General features: G+C 37.0%; 1 protein-coding gene across 2 annotated transcripts in view; it reads right to left on the bottom strand.

Annotated features, from left to right (window-relative positions):
- The window catches only part of LOC124292122 (CWF19-like protein 1), a 373,599-nt gene that overhangs the window by 175,514 nt on the left and 177,442 nt on the right, over positions 1-20,643 (bottom strand). For both annotated transcript variants that reach the window (XM_046729174.1, XM_046729175.1), the window contains exon 9: positions 13,033-13,132. In XM_046729174.1, the coding sequence (XP_046585130.1) occupies positions 13,033-13,132 (100 nt within the window). The remainder of the gene's footprint in view (positions 1-13,032; positions 13,133-20,643) is intronic.

Below are 20,643 nucleotides of genomic sequence, written 5' to 3'. Positions count from 1 at the left end.
AATATCTCCCCTATTACAGCAAAATGGATGGAATTGGTGCTAAAAAAAGTCAAAACAGTGTCATACTGTAAACGTATTATATTTCGCGCAGGTTTTATTTTCACGCTTTTCGCGCAAAACATTTTAGCGCGAAAATTTATACACCGCGAATAAACCTGTCATTCATTCAGTCTAGCCACGTTCGCCCCTGAGTTGTTACCATAACACATCACGTTTGAAGACAGAAATCAACGGGAATCTTAAAATGACGACTGATAGTAGCATAAAGAATCATACTTAACTGTCGCTGTAATGGATTTCCCAAAACATAATTAAATAATGAGCCAAATCCCATTGCCGAATTAGCGAAAACAGCAATGTGTGTTGTGGCCGCCATGGAAATTGGTCACATGACATGGTTTGATACAAAACAGATTACCGTGAAACGACTCGGAAAGAAATAATACAGCAGTATTTTATTTATTCATTAAGATTTTATTCACCAGTACATCATGAAGCGAATAGTCACTAACACTCAATCATCTCATTCACAACAACCCGGCTTGTTTGAAATCACAAAGAGCTTCATATACAGTATAAGTTAATTCGTCAAATCGTCAGAATTGGAACATAAGACTGATGTGTTTTTCATCTCTTCCGGGAGTAAACGGATTACTGTGTACAAGTATATCGCACAGATAGGGATTTCCTGTGAGTAAGCAATAAACGCCGCCTGACAGGTTAAGCCACTCTGTTTGTTTTCACTGCTATTAGTGGCGGCCAAAGAGACAGCTGGCAGTTCCGGCAATTACTGACTGCGCGAATAATTGACCGCGCGAAGTAGTCTAAACTGTCAATTCCGCGAAAATTGCACCACGCGAAAATAAGTACGTTTACAGTAATTTAATTGTAAGTTTACTTCAAACAACTTTGACCCAGGCTGTTGACCCCACACTATTAGATCATGGAACAAGATTTATGACATCATAATGGAGCATGACTTCATTGTGACGTCATTTGCCAACATAACGGTTAATGGCCCGTTGTTAAGGAATCCATAATAATGTGCAAGGGCCCACTCATTTCTGAAAACTTGAGGGCAGTTTCATGATAATTCCATCAACACTATAATTTCTTCATCATTGTCAGATTTAGTCAGCGTGCACATTACAAATGTAAAATTTGAAAAGGGAACTATTTTTTCTGGTGATGGTGTTCATGGAGTGATATGTTTAAAAGAATACAAATACATGTACATAAATCATTTATTGGTATCATTATAAATGAAACCCCATCAATAAAACTACTCAGTTCGACATTTAATTAACTTAAACCAACATTTTTGACAACAGTGCACAATTCTCTCCCGCGAACGAAATTTCAACCAATCAGAGGGGCACATCTCCGTGACGTAATGTGAGATGAGGGGCACTGAACAATTCATGTACATTTTCGGGAGTAAATTATCTTGTTTACAGGTTTGTCTAAACCTGAAATCGTGACAATTGTTGTGAAAAATGGTTTCACAATCTACTGTCATTTAATCTTGTCACCTGCTTTGCCTAGCTTTCGAGCTACAACTTGTTTTCATATATGATTCTGTCAAAATCCCTTGTTGTCTAGGCCTTATTTGTTCAAGCCAGACGCTAGTGATAGTGAAAATGATGAACAGCCTCACTCATCACGGTTACAGGAAGTCGACCGACTAGTATCTACATACTGGTGAGTGGACGTTAACCACATGGATGTAGCAAGAAATTTATCGAACAATATTGTAACTTCCACCCTCACCTCGCTTCCGTGGAAGAAATCATTATGTTACAAGTTCTGTCATGCCAAATCCTTTTGGTCATGATTCAAATACATATTTAACTGTGAGTAGAAAGTAGTTTTGATTTTCTAACTTGATGAAAACAAACCATAATCTCATTGATTCTCGAAAAGACTTTAGTCCGTGACGTCACGATTCTTAAAAATGGCAGCGCCCTGTCACGAACATCCATCAGTCTGAGACTAAATGCTATTTAGGTTTGTTTTCACCAAGTTACAAAATCAAAACTACTTTCTCCTGGTAGAAAAAATTGTATTTGATTTATGGCCAATAGGATTTTGCATGAAATAGCTCATAACATAACAATTTCTCTCTTGGGAGAGTGAGTGAGTGAGTTTAGTTTTACACACACTCAGCAATATTCCAGCTATATGGCAGCAGTCTGTAAATAATCGAGTCTGGACCAGACAATCCAGTGATCAACAGCATGCGCATCGATCTGCACAATTGGGAACCGATGACATGTGCCAACAAAGCCAGTGAGCCTGACCACCCGATCCCGTTAGTCGCCTCAAGCCTGAAGGCTCATTCTAACCTGGACCTTCATGGGTACTCTTGGGAGAGGACCGCCTCCGTGGTGTAGTGGTTAGAGCGTCCGCCCGGAGAGCGGAAGGTCGCGGGTTTGATCCCCGACCGCGTCATACCAAAAAGACGTTAAAATATGGTACTTGTTGGTCCCTGCCTGGCACTCGGCATTAATGGGTACAACAAGGACTGGTTGGCTTGGAGTCAGTATAATGTGTCTGAGTGGGGTATTCATGCTTCACTGCGGCATGGTATCTCAGTGGGCTAGCACTATAAAACCAGCTTAAGTCTGGGCTAGTACAAGCAGCCGCACATACACATACACATGCATGCACATCGTCATATGAGCGAAATATTCTCAAGCACGACGTTAAACCCAATTTCACCTCACCTAACCTTGGGAGAGAGGTGGGTGTCAATATAATACTACTTATAATATTATTATCTTCGACCACAACCTCGCTTCTGAGGAAGAAATCTTTATGTTACAAGTTGTGTCATGCAAAATCCTTTTGGTCATTAATCATATACATATTTTACTACAACTAGTAAGTAGTTTTGATTTTTTACTTCCGTGAAGTGATCTGAAAACAAGTAAGATATCGTTCCAGGCTTCCACAACACTCACTTTGCACTCACAAACATAACCCATTTCGCACAAACTGTGGAGTACGGTGGAAATCTGTGCATGGTGATGCAATCCTCCGACCCCTTGGAGCAATTGACGGCAATGCTATGATTCTGCATGTCTTCATTGACGTCAAGAAATCAGCCAAATGACGAGCTTGTTACACACTTAATATACAACTAACTGAAAATCCTTTCTCACATAACGTCACTTCCGGTTCGCTGCAGTGCTCCAACGACAGAGTTACGTAACCTCTCTGTGGTTTCGTTAGTGGGAGAGACGACTTTTTGGCAACTTTTAATTGTTCAGTATTAATTAACCACAAGTTTTTTCAGAATGAATTTGGTGTTCTGCTGAAGACTAACCACAAGTCTTTCATATGTAATGGTTAAAGCTTGCATTCAACACACAACACAACTTTGCAGATTCTGATACCTTTTGGTATGGACTTAAGTAACAAATTATCAAAAACGCAAATTCAACTTTTAAAATTAAAAAATAATGCAATGAAAAAAAACCCCCGTGAAAATCAGAGTTCAAACGATTCACTAAAACGACCCCAGCTGGGGTGAAAAGTGGTTTCAACAGCTGTGCTGCGCTCATGCACAGTGAATATGTTCGCACAGCTTGAAGTAGGATGCCTAGATTATAAGGTTGTGAGCAGGAGTAGCAAAATCTTGGTTGTGTACACAAACAACAAAGAATATGCCTGGGGAAGGAACAGCAGATTTAGATTTGAAAGAGTACGTAATTTGTAAGATTGCTTAGATGAACAAGAAGAAAGGTTACCCCAAATAGTTGTTGACGATTGGTCAACTTTATATTTACCTGTTATTGTTGAACCAAGATGTTGAGTTTGTGGAAAGAACTGATATTGTGGGACACCAAATCACTATACTGTTATAATTTTGATATATATGACACATGAAGTGTTTCACTTGTGTTCGACAATAACTGTGAAGTCTGACAAGCTTAGATGAACAATCCTCAGTTATCAAATTTCATCATTTATTACAATCTTAATTGTTATTAAATACCAATTATTTATCGTCATTTCATATCATGGGGAATTTTGAAAATCTAAATAGATGGATGATATTCTCACGATGAGTAACAATTTTCACTGTAGTAATGAAAAGCTTAAACGCCAAAAAGTGAAATTTGAGGGAAAACTCGGTTTAATTATTTTGCTTTAGAATGTGAAAGAGTATAAGCATTTAGGAAGTTTAGTATAATGTAATTCAAACAATTGTCAATCCGGTACATACATTACGGATTTCTCAATAACTAGAATATCAGGGAATTGTACTATGAATTGAGGTTGTGAGTATTGTTTACCATTAAAAGCATTTAAAGTTAGGATAAGCTATGACAGTGAGTTCAAGTACTTGACAAACAATCAGTGTCATGTCATTTGTATGTCGAGGTCTGTGTGTCGGCTTCCTTGGGGTTGTCTCGTCTTAACGGGCACCTATTATCAAAATTGAATTGCTGTAGAAGTAATGAGTCGGTAATCCATGGGCACGCGTGAACTCGTGACATTTTATAAAAGCAATGTTTTTATGGTTGTCGTCTCAGGACGCCGACCTTTCGATTTTCCACTAGTCTCAGGACGCCGACCTGCGGTTTCCTTTGAAGGTTAGGTTCTGATTAGGCTTAATTAGCATTGCGGATAATCTACTCTAGATGTTTTCATAAGGTGAACTTGTCGCACATGTCACTTCCAATTGATTGAAAAGTTTACAATAACACTTAGCAGCCCGCGGCAGTCGTTACTTGGTTGTTGGCGGGTTCATGTACAGAGTCAGCAAGAGAAAACGAGACTGGATATCTTGGATATGTACTGCAAAAGACACAGCATCAACAACGAATGACATCGTCACCATGGTGAAAGATGAACACAATCATCAAACTGTCACGAGTGATATTAAGGTAAGAGTTAAAATTCTTATATATGTAGAAATATTATTCAGTGATTGCCACAGTTTTGTCGAATTTTATAACAGTGTTTCAGTAAGATGCTTAATAAATGGAAAAGTTTGGAACCAAATGGTTAATGATTCTTTGTTTCTTTGTTGGGCCCAAATGGTTAATAATGATGTGCCGTCTTGTCTTTGGTGCCAGCACAGGAGGTAAGTTATTTTAAAACAAATAGTTAGCTCCACCCCAATAGGTTGTGTAATAAAGGTGTTATTTTGCCCTGTATATTCAGTAACATTAATTAATGTATCTTTTCTTTTTCAGGTAGAGGACCTGTGGCTGGATACCTTGGCAACGATGCCAGATGATGACCGCTGCCGACAACTCGGAGACTACATGACCAACTTTTGGGTGGAGGGAGATCTGCACTTGACGCAATGGAACCACCACAACACACATGGGCCAAGAACAAACAACCACCTAGAAGGGTGGCATTCACGCCTGAAGAAATACGTCGGCAAGGCTCATCCAAACATTTTCGAGATTGTGTCGTTCCTGTCATGAGAACAGACCAACACCGAAAACAAGCTGGTCCAGTAAGAGGAAATACAGGGATTTGGAGCGACGACTGGATGACATCTGTCACCAGCTTGAACAAGGAACACTGTCCGTGAGGCAGTTTGCTGATTCAGCATCCCACCTATTGCATTTAGGTTAAAATCTGTGAAAAAATGTATGCTATATGAATTTACGACTTATTTATTAAAAATGCTAAAATCTGTCATCTGTTGTCATCTTCTCATTAGGTGTGCTCTCATCCGCATAATCCGGATTATCCTCCTCTAACAACTCTTTGTTCCTGCATTGTCCTCGTAATCCATTATTAATTGGCAAAATGAAACTAGTCTCAGGACGTCGACCTTTATATTTCACTCAACCGTAAAGTTTGGTCGAAAGGTCGGCGTTATGAGCCTGAATCTTTTTATGTACTGAAGTGGTCATTTTCGTCTTTTATGTCTTGAAATCACAACCAAATTGGGTCAGATAATGTTTTCATACCTGCCAATCGATAAGGGATTAGGTATTTGTTATTACCCACAATGCCCCTACACACAATTGCTGCCATTTTGTCACTTGAACTCATGAGAAGTTGTTTTGAAAGTGGGCCAAAGTGTCTCCCGTTTTTACCACAACAAGGAACCCAGCACAGTGAATTATTCCTTCGATTGTACATGTTATCTGAATCAAGAAAATGGCAATGCGAGTTACACTAGAAGCTTTGGAGGCTCGGGTACGTGAAAACTTGAAAACAGGAGCAGTCGCCAATCGAGGAGGAGAGAAAGGAAACATTCCACCACCATGTCAGGTACAGTGTAAATTTCTTGAATTAAGCAATAGCTCATGTTATGTGTAACGTTTAATGTACATAAGTAGCTAGGACAATAAATATGAAATTAAAGTTATAGACTTGATGGAACTCGATAAGCAATTGCGGTCAAAATGTTGGCAAGAGATATGGCTTCCTTTACTTAGTCAACTCAAGAACTCGACAGATTTCGATCAGGTCACATACATGACTAAATGGTTCATTATCGTAATGTATGAAATATTATCTTTGCAAGAACAATATGAACCACAAATATATCCAGCAATGTCACGACTCAAGATAACTTCCAAACGTATTTAGAAGTATTCGAATATTATTGCAAGAAATCCAATGATTGGAAGTTCTATTTTAAAGTTTGTTATTGAAAATTGCTTTTGATATTTGTACCACTGAAAACAATTCAGTGGGGGATAGTGAGTCATTTTGCATTTATAGGAATTCTCTGACCAGATTTAGTGCATGGTTAGAGTGAAGTTTCAAAATTCTTTGTCTAGTTATTAGAGTTACAAGACAGCCTATGACCAAAAAATCGACAACATTTTTCAGCCAACTTTTAAGACGATATTTATCATGATACTATAATGCTGTTGAGTGGAAAAATTGTCAACACAATATTTTTGGAAACTTTTTTTTAGTAGGTTTTCAAGTCAGTATAGGATAGATTTCTGATGTATGAGGTAATTTAAGTTAATATCATCTGATGTAAACAATTTTACACTTAGAATGTCAGGATATTTAACTCTGAATGAAGAGATGTGGATTTTGTTAGATCCACAAAAGAAGTTTGCAAAGAAAGTTGGATAAATAGAACGTGTAATAGGATTGTTGGGGATACATTGATGTACATTGTCAACCTAAAATTATATGAACTTGTTAATTTTGCTTCTTTTGATATTAGCATATCTACACCTTGCAAATTGATACTTATTCTTCTATTTTCATGCCTTATTGTTATCAAGAGTACAATATCACTTAGAAAGTTCCTGATTTTCCCCTTAATTTCTATATTTCCAGCATTCCATTGGGGCAGTGTTGGAAAAACTGAAGATGACTAACTGATCTTGACCTGCAACAGGTATGTGTAATCCAAACCCTTCAGTAAATGATGCACATAAAATAATCCAAATAATGTAAATCCTATGAATCAGAAAAATACATAAAAATTACACAACCACTATTTTCGTAACTTCCAACTGGAAATATTTTCCACTTATACACATCTCCTTTCAGAAGCAGTTTGGCGGTTTTGGATCTAACAAGAGGGTTCGCTTCACCTAGAAGACAAAGAAGTGGGAAAGCAGAGGCCTTTGTCCGCAAAGAACAATAAAAGATTCAGAAGTATAAGTAAATTCTAACCGTTCTCAATTCTAATCTTACACAGGTTAAAATTTAAGGAAAACCTTATTTGAAAAAAAATCAAGTTAATGTAATTTCTTGAAAATGTACACTGATATTCCAAAGAACTTTCAAAATTACCACTGTTTAATACGTGCAATGTATAATTAGAAATATACAGCTAAAAGAGTTTTAAACAGTACATAGTAAAGCGCCAATGTACATTATGGTTTGGTCTGGACATATTTAACCTTGCACACATCATTTAAAAATTTATTAACAATACCCCACTAAATAGTAGCTGCAAACACATTGTCAATAGCAGTATGAGATATTAGTTATGGAGGTCCGCCTATGACCCCATTCAATTTCTTGTCTGCCAGAATGACCCCACATTATTTTTTTTTAAAACCCAAATATTTCTTTTCACATTATTTTAAGAATAATGGATAATTCGTAGTTCTATACAAATAATATCAAAGCATAATGCATGTAACATTCAGAAAATAAGTTATAGCTTTCTTGGAAATATAGGCAATGGTAGCATGAATTTAGTGTGCATCCCAAAGAAATGTTATTAATTCAATGTCAATGTTTTCTATAAGTCACAACTGTTATTTAGTGAAAGAAAATCTTTTTTGTCAGTCCAACCCAAGCTAAGGAAATACGTCCTTCTCTCGCTTGTCTCTCTACTCTTACAAATTTCATTAAGTTCTTCTGCGATTGAAACTTTTGTCACTTTTCAGGTCAAATGATCAGTTTTGATTTATTGAACTTCGTGCTTATTGGACGGTGGTTACAGTTTATTTTTCCTCAAGCTTAAGGAACATTGGACAGTTTTCCTTTCTCCAGCTAGCGATATTGTTGACGAATGCTTGTTTGTACTGATTGTTTATTGTTTTCTAACTTTCAGAAGCTGGAAAGCAGGAGGAAGGTCCTGACAACGATTGACTGGCCGGAGAAGAAACAGAAAGTTATTCCTCTCTTGGGGAAAGAGTTAACATTTCTCAAATTGGAAAACCAAATAATATGGATTCATCTACATTGATGACTTTAAGAAAACATCCCATACTCACTGCTATTTATTCCCTTATTGCTTTTAATTATTTATGCATTTTGAAAATTCAGTTTTTATTAATGTGAACATTCCAAATATCAGTTGTTTATCAGCAAATTGTTGAATGTAAATAAAGCTATCATGACTTTGTGTTTTATTCTGTTATTTGTCATCCTGACAGTTTTACCATTGTGCAATTGTATAAAATACCTGATTTGGTATGTGTGTTGCATGAAACACAACCTCTTTTCTGGAGGAGCGGGTAATGGGCCAGCACAACAGATTCAGTTTCATGGAAAGCAGGTTATAAGCTGGGAGCTAGGTTGGAAACAACAATAAACTAAGCACCAGCAGGAGCCTCCATGAACGAGTGGGCAAAGTCCCGACATGGATACTATCCAGATACTGGTGCAAAATGTAGTTTCAGTTTTAATGGAAACTAGGTTATAACTTGGAAACTAGGTTGAACCCTACAATAAACGGAAACATGGAAACCAGGTTGAAACCTACAATAAACGAAAACATGGAAACCAGGTTGAAACCTACAATAAACGAAAAAACGGAAACCAGGTTGACACCTACAATAAACGAAAAAATGGAAACCAGGTTGAAACCTACAATCAACGAAAACACGGAAACCAGCTGGATCCAGCTTGGAGGAGTGGGTAATGAATCGCACTGGAAACCAGCTGGAAATGGTGCAAAATTCAGTTTCAGTTTTCATGGAAACCACAATGAAATTATAGGAAACTACATGGAAACCAACTGGAAATGGTGGTTTCCATGTTGTTTCTTCTCAGTTTCAGTGTTCCAGAAACCAACTTATTTTTGTAGTGAAATAGTAAATAATCTACTCGTTACATAAAAGAACCTTGTTAAGGACCTAGATCTACTCAACAATGTGTCAACCAGTGAGGCGTTCGACAGAAAACCTTCGCTGGCGGTAAGTACTTGGGAGTAGGCTTTGATGTGAGCTATTTTTCTAATGTTTTGTTGATATTTCACAGACCCAAGCTTTTCATATGCTAAGACAGTAGAATACCGATTTAACTGATTATATAATTTCATTTGACTGTTTCATCACACGTTCTTCTTACCGAGTCACTTTCTCAGTTCGATACTTAAAAGCAATGTCATTATTTAGCATTGTCAGAATTTCTGTGATATAGATATCTCTGTCACAGACAAAACTCAATGTCTGTTTTATTGACACCTCTGTGTCTACCTGCCTGTCTGCTAATGACAATATGCAATACACAACTTCAATCACTGACCACATGAACACTTGAACTTAACACCTATCAGGTTATACACCATAAACAAATCACATTGATATATGGTTCGTGCACCTGCGATCTGTCTCTGTCACATTATGTAATTACGCAGACAGGCAGGTGTGATACTTGTACACATGACATGTTATGATGTCTGTTGATTGCAAAATGTTATACACAAAAAAATGAGCATGTACTTACAAAACCCAACATCTCTATATACACACAAAAGGTGTATCGGCAATGAACCAGCCAATGAAAGTCTTCCTTACGCTTAAGTAATTGTCCCCAATTCGTCAAACACAGTACAGTTATCCCCTAAATATAAACATACCACTAAATCTCTTTGAACTCTCAACATCTCAATCAAAACATACCACTTAATCCCTTTGATCTCTGTACATCTCAATCTTTAGATTATAGGGAAAAAAAGTCCTCGGGAAAAAAGTCCTTGGTAAAAGAGTACCGGGAAAAAAAAGACTTCCAGAAAAAATGTCCTATTATTGTGAAAACAGATTAAATAGATGTTGACATCAAAGATATTGTAAAGAAAACATAAAGTGCTTGTGTATAATGACCATAAAAGACATAGATTGAAATACTTGAGTTAACCAAGAATAATGACATATCAACTGAGCAGATCTAATCCAGGATTTAGCTTGAGTACTGTTTGTCAAATACAATGTGATTTTAGCTGATTGAATCAAAGAACTCGATAGTTATAATGTGATTATAGCTGATTGAATCAAAGAACTTGACAATTAAAATGCGATTTTAGTTGAATGAATCAAAGAATAATTAGTGTTCACAAACAAGATTGTTTTTAAAAAACAAACTGGCTTCTGGGAGATATATAGATGTATTCCTGAAAAACATTAGTAACCATTTCATCATGGAAATAATTCTGACCAACAAGGGTGGCTTGAAGCTGGTTTTGTATGGTCACATGTACACTAAACATGCCACTCGCAAATCAAAGATTGTTTGGAAGTGCAGACGTAAGTCAAGTATTAACTGCCAGGGCCATGTTTGGATTAACTTGCAAAATGAAAACCCAGAAGTGACCAAGTCTCATAACCACTGTTGATGTTCAAATTAAAAGTAGGACTCTTTTTTCCGGAGGACTTTCTTTTCCTAGGCAAATTTAGTATTTTTTTTCACTGGTACTTCTTTTCCTGGGGACTTTTCTTCCGAACAACAATCTTTAATCCCATCTCACTGGCCTCCTGTACACATGATATATTTTGTTTGTGAATCATATTGTCATTCACCTGATGAAGGGGAAAGAATTAGCCCAGAAACGTCAGGTTGGATTTATAATAAAGAAGTTGTAAATCCATAACATACACTGTTGTGCTACCATCCAGCTTCTAAATGCCCATCAAGCATCTGATTGCTCACTCTGCACTACAGCTTCAGTAAAGTTAGATGCTTTGGAACAGTTTGTACTTTAACTGGTATCACTAAAATTATGGTTTATGGTTGGTGTGCAACTGCATAATTATGAGAAATGGTATTTTCAAGGTGAACAAATTGAAGTAGTTTCTTTTTATAGAAATTTGGGACTTGTATTTACACCCAAGCTAAACTGTAGTAAATCAAGCTTTATTTGAGTAGACAGGCAAATAAAGCACCTATGTCCATTCATAATTATACCAAACGAATTTGCGGTATGTCTTGTTATGATTTATTTAAGATTTTTATTGTATGGTTGTCTCTACTTTAACTTATGTATCAGAGTTATGGTGAGTAATTATTGTAAAGAAGTTGAGAAGATACAAGTTAAACTTTGTAAATGGTATTTACAGGTTGGTCGAAAGACAACAACTTGTATGGTGTTTGGGGATTGTGGCAGAATCACACTGATGTCTGTATATATGACTAAACCAATTCAATACTGGTGCAGACTTATACATTTAGATCATTCAAGACTACCTTTCCAGTGTTATGAGATGCTAAAGTCATTTAATAATGACAAAAGTTCTAATTGTGTCACTCACATAAAGAACATATTATTTAGGTATGGATTTGGAATTGTATGGATATCACAGGAAGTTGGAAATGTTAAATATTTTATATCCTTGTTCAAGCAGAGACTTTGTGATAACCTTCAACAAGAATGGTTGAGTGATCGATCTAATTCCTCAAAGTGTATGTATATTATAAACAATTCAAGTCATTACAGAATGTTGAATCTTATGTCTCATGTAATATTGCATTAAGACTCAGACTAGCTATTCTCGAAACGTTCGTAGCTCTAAGAACTTCTTAAGCCCATTCTTAACACATTGGCTACGATCAAAGTTAAGAATTCTTAGGGCTACGAATGCTTCGAGAATAAGGGCCCAGATCCACTCAAGACTTTGATGCAGTAATCTTATTTTGACTGTAGAAACTGGAAGATATTGTAATATTTTGTACTCTGAAAGGTATTATTATATAGGTAGTATTTTTCCTGTACCACGATTGGTCAAAATACCGTCACATGATTGACTACAAAACACGATATTGACTTGAGTTTTCTGATAAATTACGATATTGACTTGGGTTACTAAAAATAGACAAGGAATCCCGTACGAAGGGGCTTTCCCCGCTTTTCAGCCAATCAGATCACTCGGATAGATGGCACAGTGTGTGCATTAAAAGTTTATGTTAAAACCCGTTTCTCTTTCATTATATAATAAAAAATAGATTATATGACTCTTGTAGACCTGAGAGATATCAAAAATTTTTATTGACTCTCGATATAAAACAGGTCAATAAAAACGATATCGACCTCTACAAGAGTCTATAATTGTATATTGTCCACTTTGTAAATTGAATATCAAATTTTATGTTGAAGATGAATATCATGTAATGTTTATCTGTAATAGTCAAAATGAATGACATAAATAAGCACATTAAAATATTTAACTGGGCCTGGGCATCTTCAGAGGAAAAAAGATAAACATTTACCCAACAATCATTCCTAGTGAGAACTTATCATTCCTAGGAGTGGCATTTTCATGAATTGATATCACATTTTCTCCATCATAGATGTCTCTGAAGACAGGCAAGAGACTCAGATTATCTTCCCATACAATGTTTTGGTCTTACCTTGTCTTCTCTTCCTGTTCACATAATCATCACTTTCACCGGGTCTTTTTCCAGCCTTGGCTGTGTCTCCTCCATGCATGTCATAGAAAAACTGTGTGCCCTGAAAATTACATAAAAAATATCTGTTGCTCACCAGATAACATCAAAATGACATTATAGTGGTTTCATATTAGAGGAAAATCTGGTATCAATTTACCTCAAATTAAGTCTGCTCTTCTGCCACCCTTGGGAACGATTCTGAGCCCAACTCCCCAGACCTGACTGTAATGTTGGATATAATATATGAAGGACCATGTGTTCTGAAGGCATTTTGGTTTTATCACTTGAACTGCTCCTCAAACGCACTCGGTGCATACTAGGCGTATCACCCGAACACACCCGGTGAAGTGCACGGGAAAAACGAATAGGTTTTGCATATATAAGACGGTGATCAGCGATACACGGCCCATTCGCTCCTTTCTGCCATTCGGTGCTGTTCGTTAAAGGTCGTGTGTAGGCATTTATTTAGACTACGAATGACTTAGATGTTAGATGTTAGATGTGTAGGTTCAATTGGCTATTGTGGCGTTAGGTTGTTGAACTTGCATTAGTGTGTTTAAGGGTTAGACAATTAGCGGTATTTAGCAGTTCGTTTCATCTCAAAGTTCATTTAGAATCACTTAAGAGAATCACGTTTAGTTCTTTGTTAATCGTCCCATAGTTTTCTCACTTATAATAGTCATCACATTTAGTTCCTTGTTTTAGGCCAAAAGGTAAGTTCGAAATTTTAGTTGATTAGGAATTAGTTAATTTGCATAGCTCTGCCAATAGTTTTATTTTCCACTGCGCAACACCATGTCTTTCTGCAGCTACACAGACAAGTACCAAAGCACGAATTACGATGATAGCTATATATACTGGACAGAAAACCCACCTGTAACACAACTGTAGGTAGTACTTGTGCAAATTGCAAAGAATTGAATTTAAAAAAATTAGCATAGTAATGATCACCAATATCAATTTTTCATGAAATCACTAATGATAATCTGAAAAGTTGCCGATGAACCAAGAATCGGTGTGGACGTTTTCAGAAATACAGTTACACGGACGCCGAAGTGAGCTTTCCACCATATTGGATAATGTATACAAAATCATGATTCACGAAGGCTGCTATTGAGACGCCAATTACATCACATATATTTCATACTGAGCTGCGACAAATGCATCACTGAATTCCCAATACATTTTAGAATCAAATTACAAATAGTGCTTGTCACCAATACCAACTGTCTAGATGAAACGATACAAAATTAATTGGGTGTGAAAACCAACGCTGTGCTCGAAAAGACTGCACTTGTTTGAAATGTAACCAAAGACAAATTCTGAGTTTACACTGCATAGCATTTTCTAAAATTTTCTGACATCCAGCCGTCTATTCATTGCTTGCAATGGCTCAATACTTTTAGAATATACATGGAAAGAGTAACATAGCAAGAAATAGTAAAGTAAAGATAGATACAATGCAACGATTTGATAATTCATAAGAAATTGTCCAAGTTTCCGTGCAGCGTGACGCTATGTCTGACACAAAATCAAGCAGAATGACAACAGTAATTATCGGCATTTCTGACTTCTCTTACATAAAGTGAAAACGATCAAAACATATAACAATACACAGATAGTGAGAATCATTCTGATTACTTACATCTCATAATTATGTACAACCAATCGCTGAATCAAGGGAAGGGTCCTCGCAAAATCATGTGAACCCTTGTTAACGAAGCTGCCATTTTGTAAGAAATCGGCAATCGGTAGTGATGTTATGATACGTCAACATTGTTGTACATATTAGGCAGTTTCTTTGAAGTGAAGGTCAGTTGAACAAGAGTAAACACCAACAAGATATTTTATGGAATTAAGCTTCTTTATTCTATCCCACAGATCCTTTCATCAGGTGAAGTGACAGTTGACACTATTATAAGGGTAACGCTATTTTTCAGGGCATTATCATTTGCAGGAACTCGAGGTCTTTCATTCACTGCCCGACGAAGGAGGGCAGTTGAAAATACCGAGGGCTTCTGCAAAAAAAATGTCCTGAAAAATAGCGCTACCATTATTATAGCTAAAATGGATAGAAATTTAAATAAAATAAAAACAAACAACGGTATCGGTTTTAAAGCATTTACTGCTAACAACAAACGACGGAAGTCACTGACATGCTTTTTACAAATATGGAAATGTCATAGAACAAAACAGATGACGTCACTATTGATAGTGACAACATTCGACCTTGACCTTTGCCCATACTAACAGCCGCCAATTTTTCAATGCTCAACAACGTTAGAGTTACAGAGTTTTTATTGCTGCATGTTGTAATTTACGGTACATTTGTTAAGGTTGGCACGGGCAAAAAAGTTCATAATGGCACCAGAGACCATATAATATTATTATATATGGTCTCTGATGGCACAGGTACATCTGACAAATGTGGTTACTACTTGACCAGGGTTAAGGTTAGCTCTGTAACACTCTCAGAAGTCGCTTGCTTCAGGATACCCTGACCGTACAGTAAGTCGGGAGGTCTTCCTCCTTTCCTTAGTTATTGTGTATTTTTTTATGCAGAATGTAGGATAGGAGAATGATTAGCGGGTTTGGGGGAAATGATGGGGCGTGGTGGTCGAGCTGGTTAAAGCGCCAGGCTAGTGATCCAGCGAGGTTGAGGTGTCGGGATCAAGCCCACCTGTGACCGGGTGTAAAAACCTTGGAGTCAACATTGTGTGCAGACTCTTTCCGTGTTGTCACAACCCCGAGTGTACAGTACACAACCCTGTGCACTTAAAAGAACCCACGAATCCATTGGTATATGACCAGATGGTGGCCACATGAATACGCGCAAACACCTAGTTGCGGGTACAGCAACGTGCAGTGAACTTGGACAAAGTACTGTGACTATGTGTCCCAGTCCACCCAACTGTGAGTGGGTACCTCGTTAGGATGAGCAAGCCGCAATAACTCGGTGCGCCTAGTGGTTGCAAGTGTCGTATACTCCACAAGGAGTTGAGACTGACAATAAGATGTGCCGTTGAGATTGACATCCAATGGTCGAGAGAAAAAATACCAGCGCCTTGAGCAAGCACTAGCTGTGTCGATATGTGTACTATATAAATATCCTATAACAATAATAATAACAAGCCTTGTCACTAAGATGACATAATCCCCCGCCGCAAATTATCAAATCAAACTTATAAAGTAATGAAAGTTTTAGATGCAGTTAAATGTCAACAAAAACATGACTAATCAACCTCTCTTGATATCTGGCTCTTTAGTTGTTCAAACACACACATATTTTCAAGACTGACTTTGACCTTGACATGAATGTCATAGTGTATGAAATATGCAAAACTAGTACTAAAGAAATTGCTTATTGAAAAACATTCAAGAGAAGTCTTAAAAGTCTATGAAGAAAATCCAGTGAACTGTTCTTAAAATATCTTGCTTACAATTCAGGTTAACATGCTGAATTCTTCAAAGTGTCATCGTGACCCTTAAAATTATGTGAAGGTCACCAAAATTGACTGGGCCCTGGGCCTTCCCTAGATGAAGTTTGGTGTCAAATATGAAGAAAATTCAGTGAATATATTTTGCGATATCTTGCTGACTTAACATGCAATTTAACATGCTGATCTTCAAAGTGTCGCTGTGACCTTGAAAATTAAGTGAAGGTCACCAAAATCGACTGGGCCCTGCGCCTTCCCTAGATGAAGCTTGGTATTAAATATGAAGAAACTCCAGTGAATGGATCTTGAAGTATCTCGCTGACAAGCATAACATGTAGGTTAATATGCTGAAATCTTCAAAGCGTCTCTGTGACCTTGAAAATTAAGTGAAGATCACCATAATTGACTGGGCCCTGTGCCTTCCCTAGATAAAACTTGTTGTTAAATATGAAGAAAATCCAGTGAACGGTTCTTGAGATAGGTTAACATGCAGGTTTACATGCTGAAATCTTCTAAGTGTCGCCATGACCTTGAAAATTAAGTGAAGGTCACAAAAATCGACTGGGCCCTGCGCCTTCCCTAGATAAAGCTTGTTGTTAAATATGAAGAAAATCCAGTGAATGGTTCTTGAGATAGCTTAACATGCTGGTTTACATGCTGAAATCTTCTAAGTGTCGCCATGACCTTGAAATTTAAGTGAAGGTCACAAAAATCGACTGGGCCCTGCGCCTTCCCTAGATAAAGCTTGTTGTTAAATATGAAGAAAATCCAGTGAATGGTTCTTGAGATAGCTTAATATGCTGGTTTACATGCTGAAATCTTCTAAGTGTCGCCATGACCTTGAAATTTAAGTGAAGGTCACAAAAATCGACTGGGCCCTTGGTATTGGTATAAGCTTGGTATTGAATATGAAGAAAATCCAATGAACGGTTCTTGATATAGCTTAACATGCAGGTAAAATGTTAAAGTCCCCTTGTGACCTTGAAATGAAGGTCAAGGTCACCAAACCTGAGTTGGACCTTTCTTATACTGTGATGAAACTAGGTACCAAATATGAAAAGAATCTAGAGAACGGTTCTTAAGATATTCCAATTCGTACGTATGGACGGACAGAGCTTAATACAAAAGGTTAAAGTGATAGGTTTAGTGTAGGCTTTATTTTGTAGGAATTTATTAGTTAGGACTTTCTTTTTGGGGGTTAAACAGATTACTAGGTGTGAGTGTGCGTGAGGAAGGCTTGTATTTATTCTGTTAAGTTTGGATCAGTTTAGTTTTGTTAATTAATAAATTGTATTTATTTGGTAAATTTGAATTGTGTTATTATTCTGCGAGAATCGTTAGCAATGACATTAACCACCATAGGACCTGAAATAAGGTTTATGAAAGGTTCTGGTCTCTACTCACAAAGTTAAGATCAATTAAAAATACACAACACTGAACCTTGACACTTACATGACCTTACTGTCACTGGGCGACCTACCTCAGCGGTGGTGCCTATTACAGTTATAGTCCGTTTGGCTCTAAAGCGGACCGATGAATTGCAATCTAACTTGAAAACTAATAAACATAAAATACTCAATGAAACACTGATCATAATATAAAATAAAAAAGTTGTTTAACAAACTATCATTAAAATATCGACACAATTCACTATTTGTTACGAGGGACGAGAGCGGAGAAAGGGACAGCCAGGTGTGCGAGAAAGGATGGAAACAGCACATCACAAGTTAATGAATCAATAACGTTGTCGGCACTTGTGCACGTGCTTCTCTCACACCTGGTTGTCCCTTTCTCTGCACTCCTCCCTCATAACAAATGGTGAACTGTGTCAAAATTTTAATGATAGTTTGTTAAACAACTTTTTAAATTTTAGAACATAAATTCTGCAAACAAATCACAGAGTTGGTGTGATGTTTTGATTATGATCAGCGGTTCATTGAGTATTATATCTTTATTAGTTTTCGAGTTAGATTGCAATTCATCGGTCCGCTTTTGAGCCAAACGGAATATAATAATCGGAGGTGATTGAACATCAAGAGCTGAGCTCCTTATGACATCACCTAACAACGGGCATGATAATGGCCTGTCGTCAAGCATTGGGGGCATTATCAAGTTACAGTGGCCGGCTCATTTCTGATAACATGCGGATGTTCTAATGATAATTCTATCCATTTTAGTTATAAGACGTCATAACTGTGTTATGACGTCACAACGCATGTGACATCGCAATCTACAAGGAAGAGTGCAGTATAAGTGAAGTTGAAATCTTGAAAACTGTTAATACACAATGATTGCTAATTACACAATGATTACTTGATAGTAGGCTTTTCAAAATAAATAGATAATAGGCTTCACATCTATCAGAAGTTCATCAAAAGTTAATCAAGAGGTCCCCACTTCCTTTCCTAGATGTCGCCGTCCACTCTACAGACAAAGGTCTCGACAAATAAAATAGTTTTATGTTCAACTTAAACCTACCATAGTTTGTTAAGCAATACTAATAATAACACAACAAATGATCTTTGTGGAAAGAAGTCAAGTTTATTCTTAACTTGACAACATTAACAAATCCAAAATGTAATTAATCATTACAAACACTGCAATCTTCTCCAAACCCCAAAAGATCAGTTAACTAGAAATTGCAGACCAACTGAGCACTTGCGACACTCTCTCATGTAATTCATCTAAGGTGATGTAACGTTCATATGCATTGGATCTCCAGTCACCTCTCAGTTTAATGAATACGATAGATAAAAATAAGATAAGATAATTTCTTTATTATCCCAAGGGAAATTTGTTTTGCATCTCATACAGTTCTCCAGTTTTTCTTTCATAAAGCAGCCATATATAACATTGCAAACGGTAATCATAAAACTATTGTTTAAAATATTCAGGATATAAATACATAAATTTTGTACACAATTATTGATATTGACTAGAGTTTGGACAGTTGGAAGACAAGTCATTCATTGAATTTGTTGTAAATACATCTAATACTAGCTGGAACAAATGAGTGGCGAGCCCTGTTTGTTCTAAAAGTCGGCATACGCAGTCTGCGTCCAGAAGGTAATGATGAGTACAGTCAGACCTCGTTTATCCGAACACTTTGGTTTTTTTATTGAATTGTTCGGACAAATGAATCATTCGGATATCTGAATCAGGACCTAGGCGGTCAGCTACACATGAAAACAAAACAACTAAAAATAACATTGAAACATAACTACATCTTTATTTAACATAACATCTTGCATAACATAACATAACATAAATTACATCGGCTTGAAAAAGTCTTTGATTGATGATTGTTGACGGACAGAGTTGTTATTCGCTGCTTGGATTAAAACAGCTCCTGGTTTGTGAGGTTGCCGACATTTTCAAATCCATTGCATCCATTGGCTCAATGTGTGTGGTGGCAGGAAATGGACAGTCACGCAGGTCAGTTTCAGATTTTTACAGTTGTGACTAGCCACATTGTCAACAAGCAAAATGACCCGCCTTCCATGTGACCTCATCTGTCGATCAACAGACAGCAGCCAATCCTGAAACAGCTCTGCTATCATCCACGCCTTTGTGTTGTTTCTATATCTAGCATACACCCCTCTCTTTATTTATGCCTACTCAATCAATGATCCGAATCAGTGTCAACTCAGTGTCAAACTTTAATTGTTTCTTCTCTAATTACTGTAACCTACACGCCCTGTGATAAATATTCAATAAACAATGAATTAACTAGCAGCCAGCACAATGTTTTGACAAGCGGTAGACATGATAGACTTTGTGTTTTGATACCTCGCCAACAACAGACCATGGGTTTTGATATAGGCTTGATCAAAGGTCAATACAGTGAGCACTGTTGAGGAACGGTAAACATCAGACATCTTGCCGACGACAGCCTTGGTTTTCGGATATACGAGGCAAATTTGGACATATTTGGCTGTTTCGTTACCAAAATTGACCGTTCGGATACGGAAACTGAACATTCGGATATACGAGGTGAATTGTAACTAGAACATTTCGTTTTTTGTGAAGAATGTTCGGAAACCGAGGTATTCGGATATCTGAAGTTCAGATATACGAGGTCTGACTGTATTCCGACAAAAAAGTATGGAAGTAGGATCACTTAAAAATTTGTTTG

This window comes from Haliotis rubra, unplaced genomic scaffold (genome assembly GCF_003918875.1).
Source record: "Haliotis rubra isolate DU_JTF1 unplaced genomic scaffold, ASM391887v1 Scf509, whole genome shotgun sequence".
Lineage (NCBI taxonomy): Eukaryota > Metazoa > Mollusca > Gastropoda > Lepetellida > Haliotidae > Haliotis > Haliotis rubra.
Note: the sequence above shows the minus strand (reverse complement) of the source record. Positions and strands in the feature narration are given on the sequence as shown.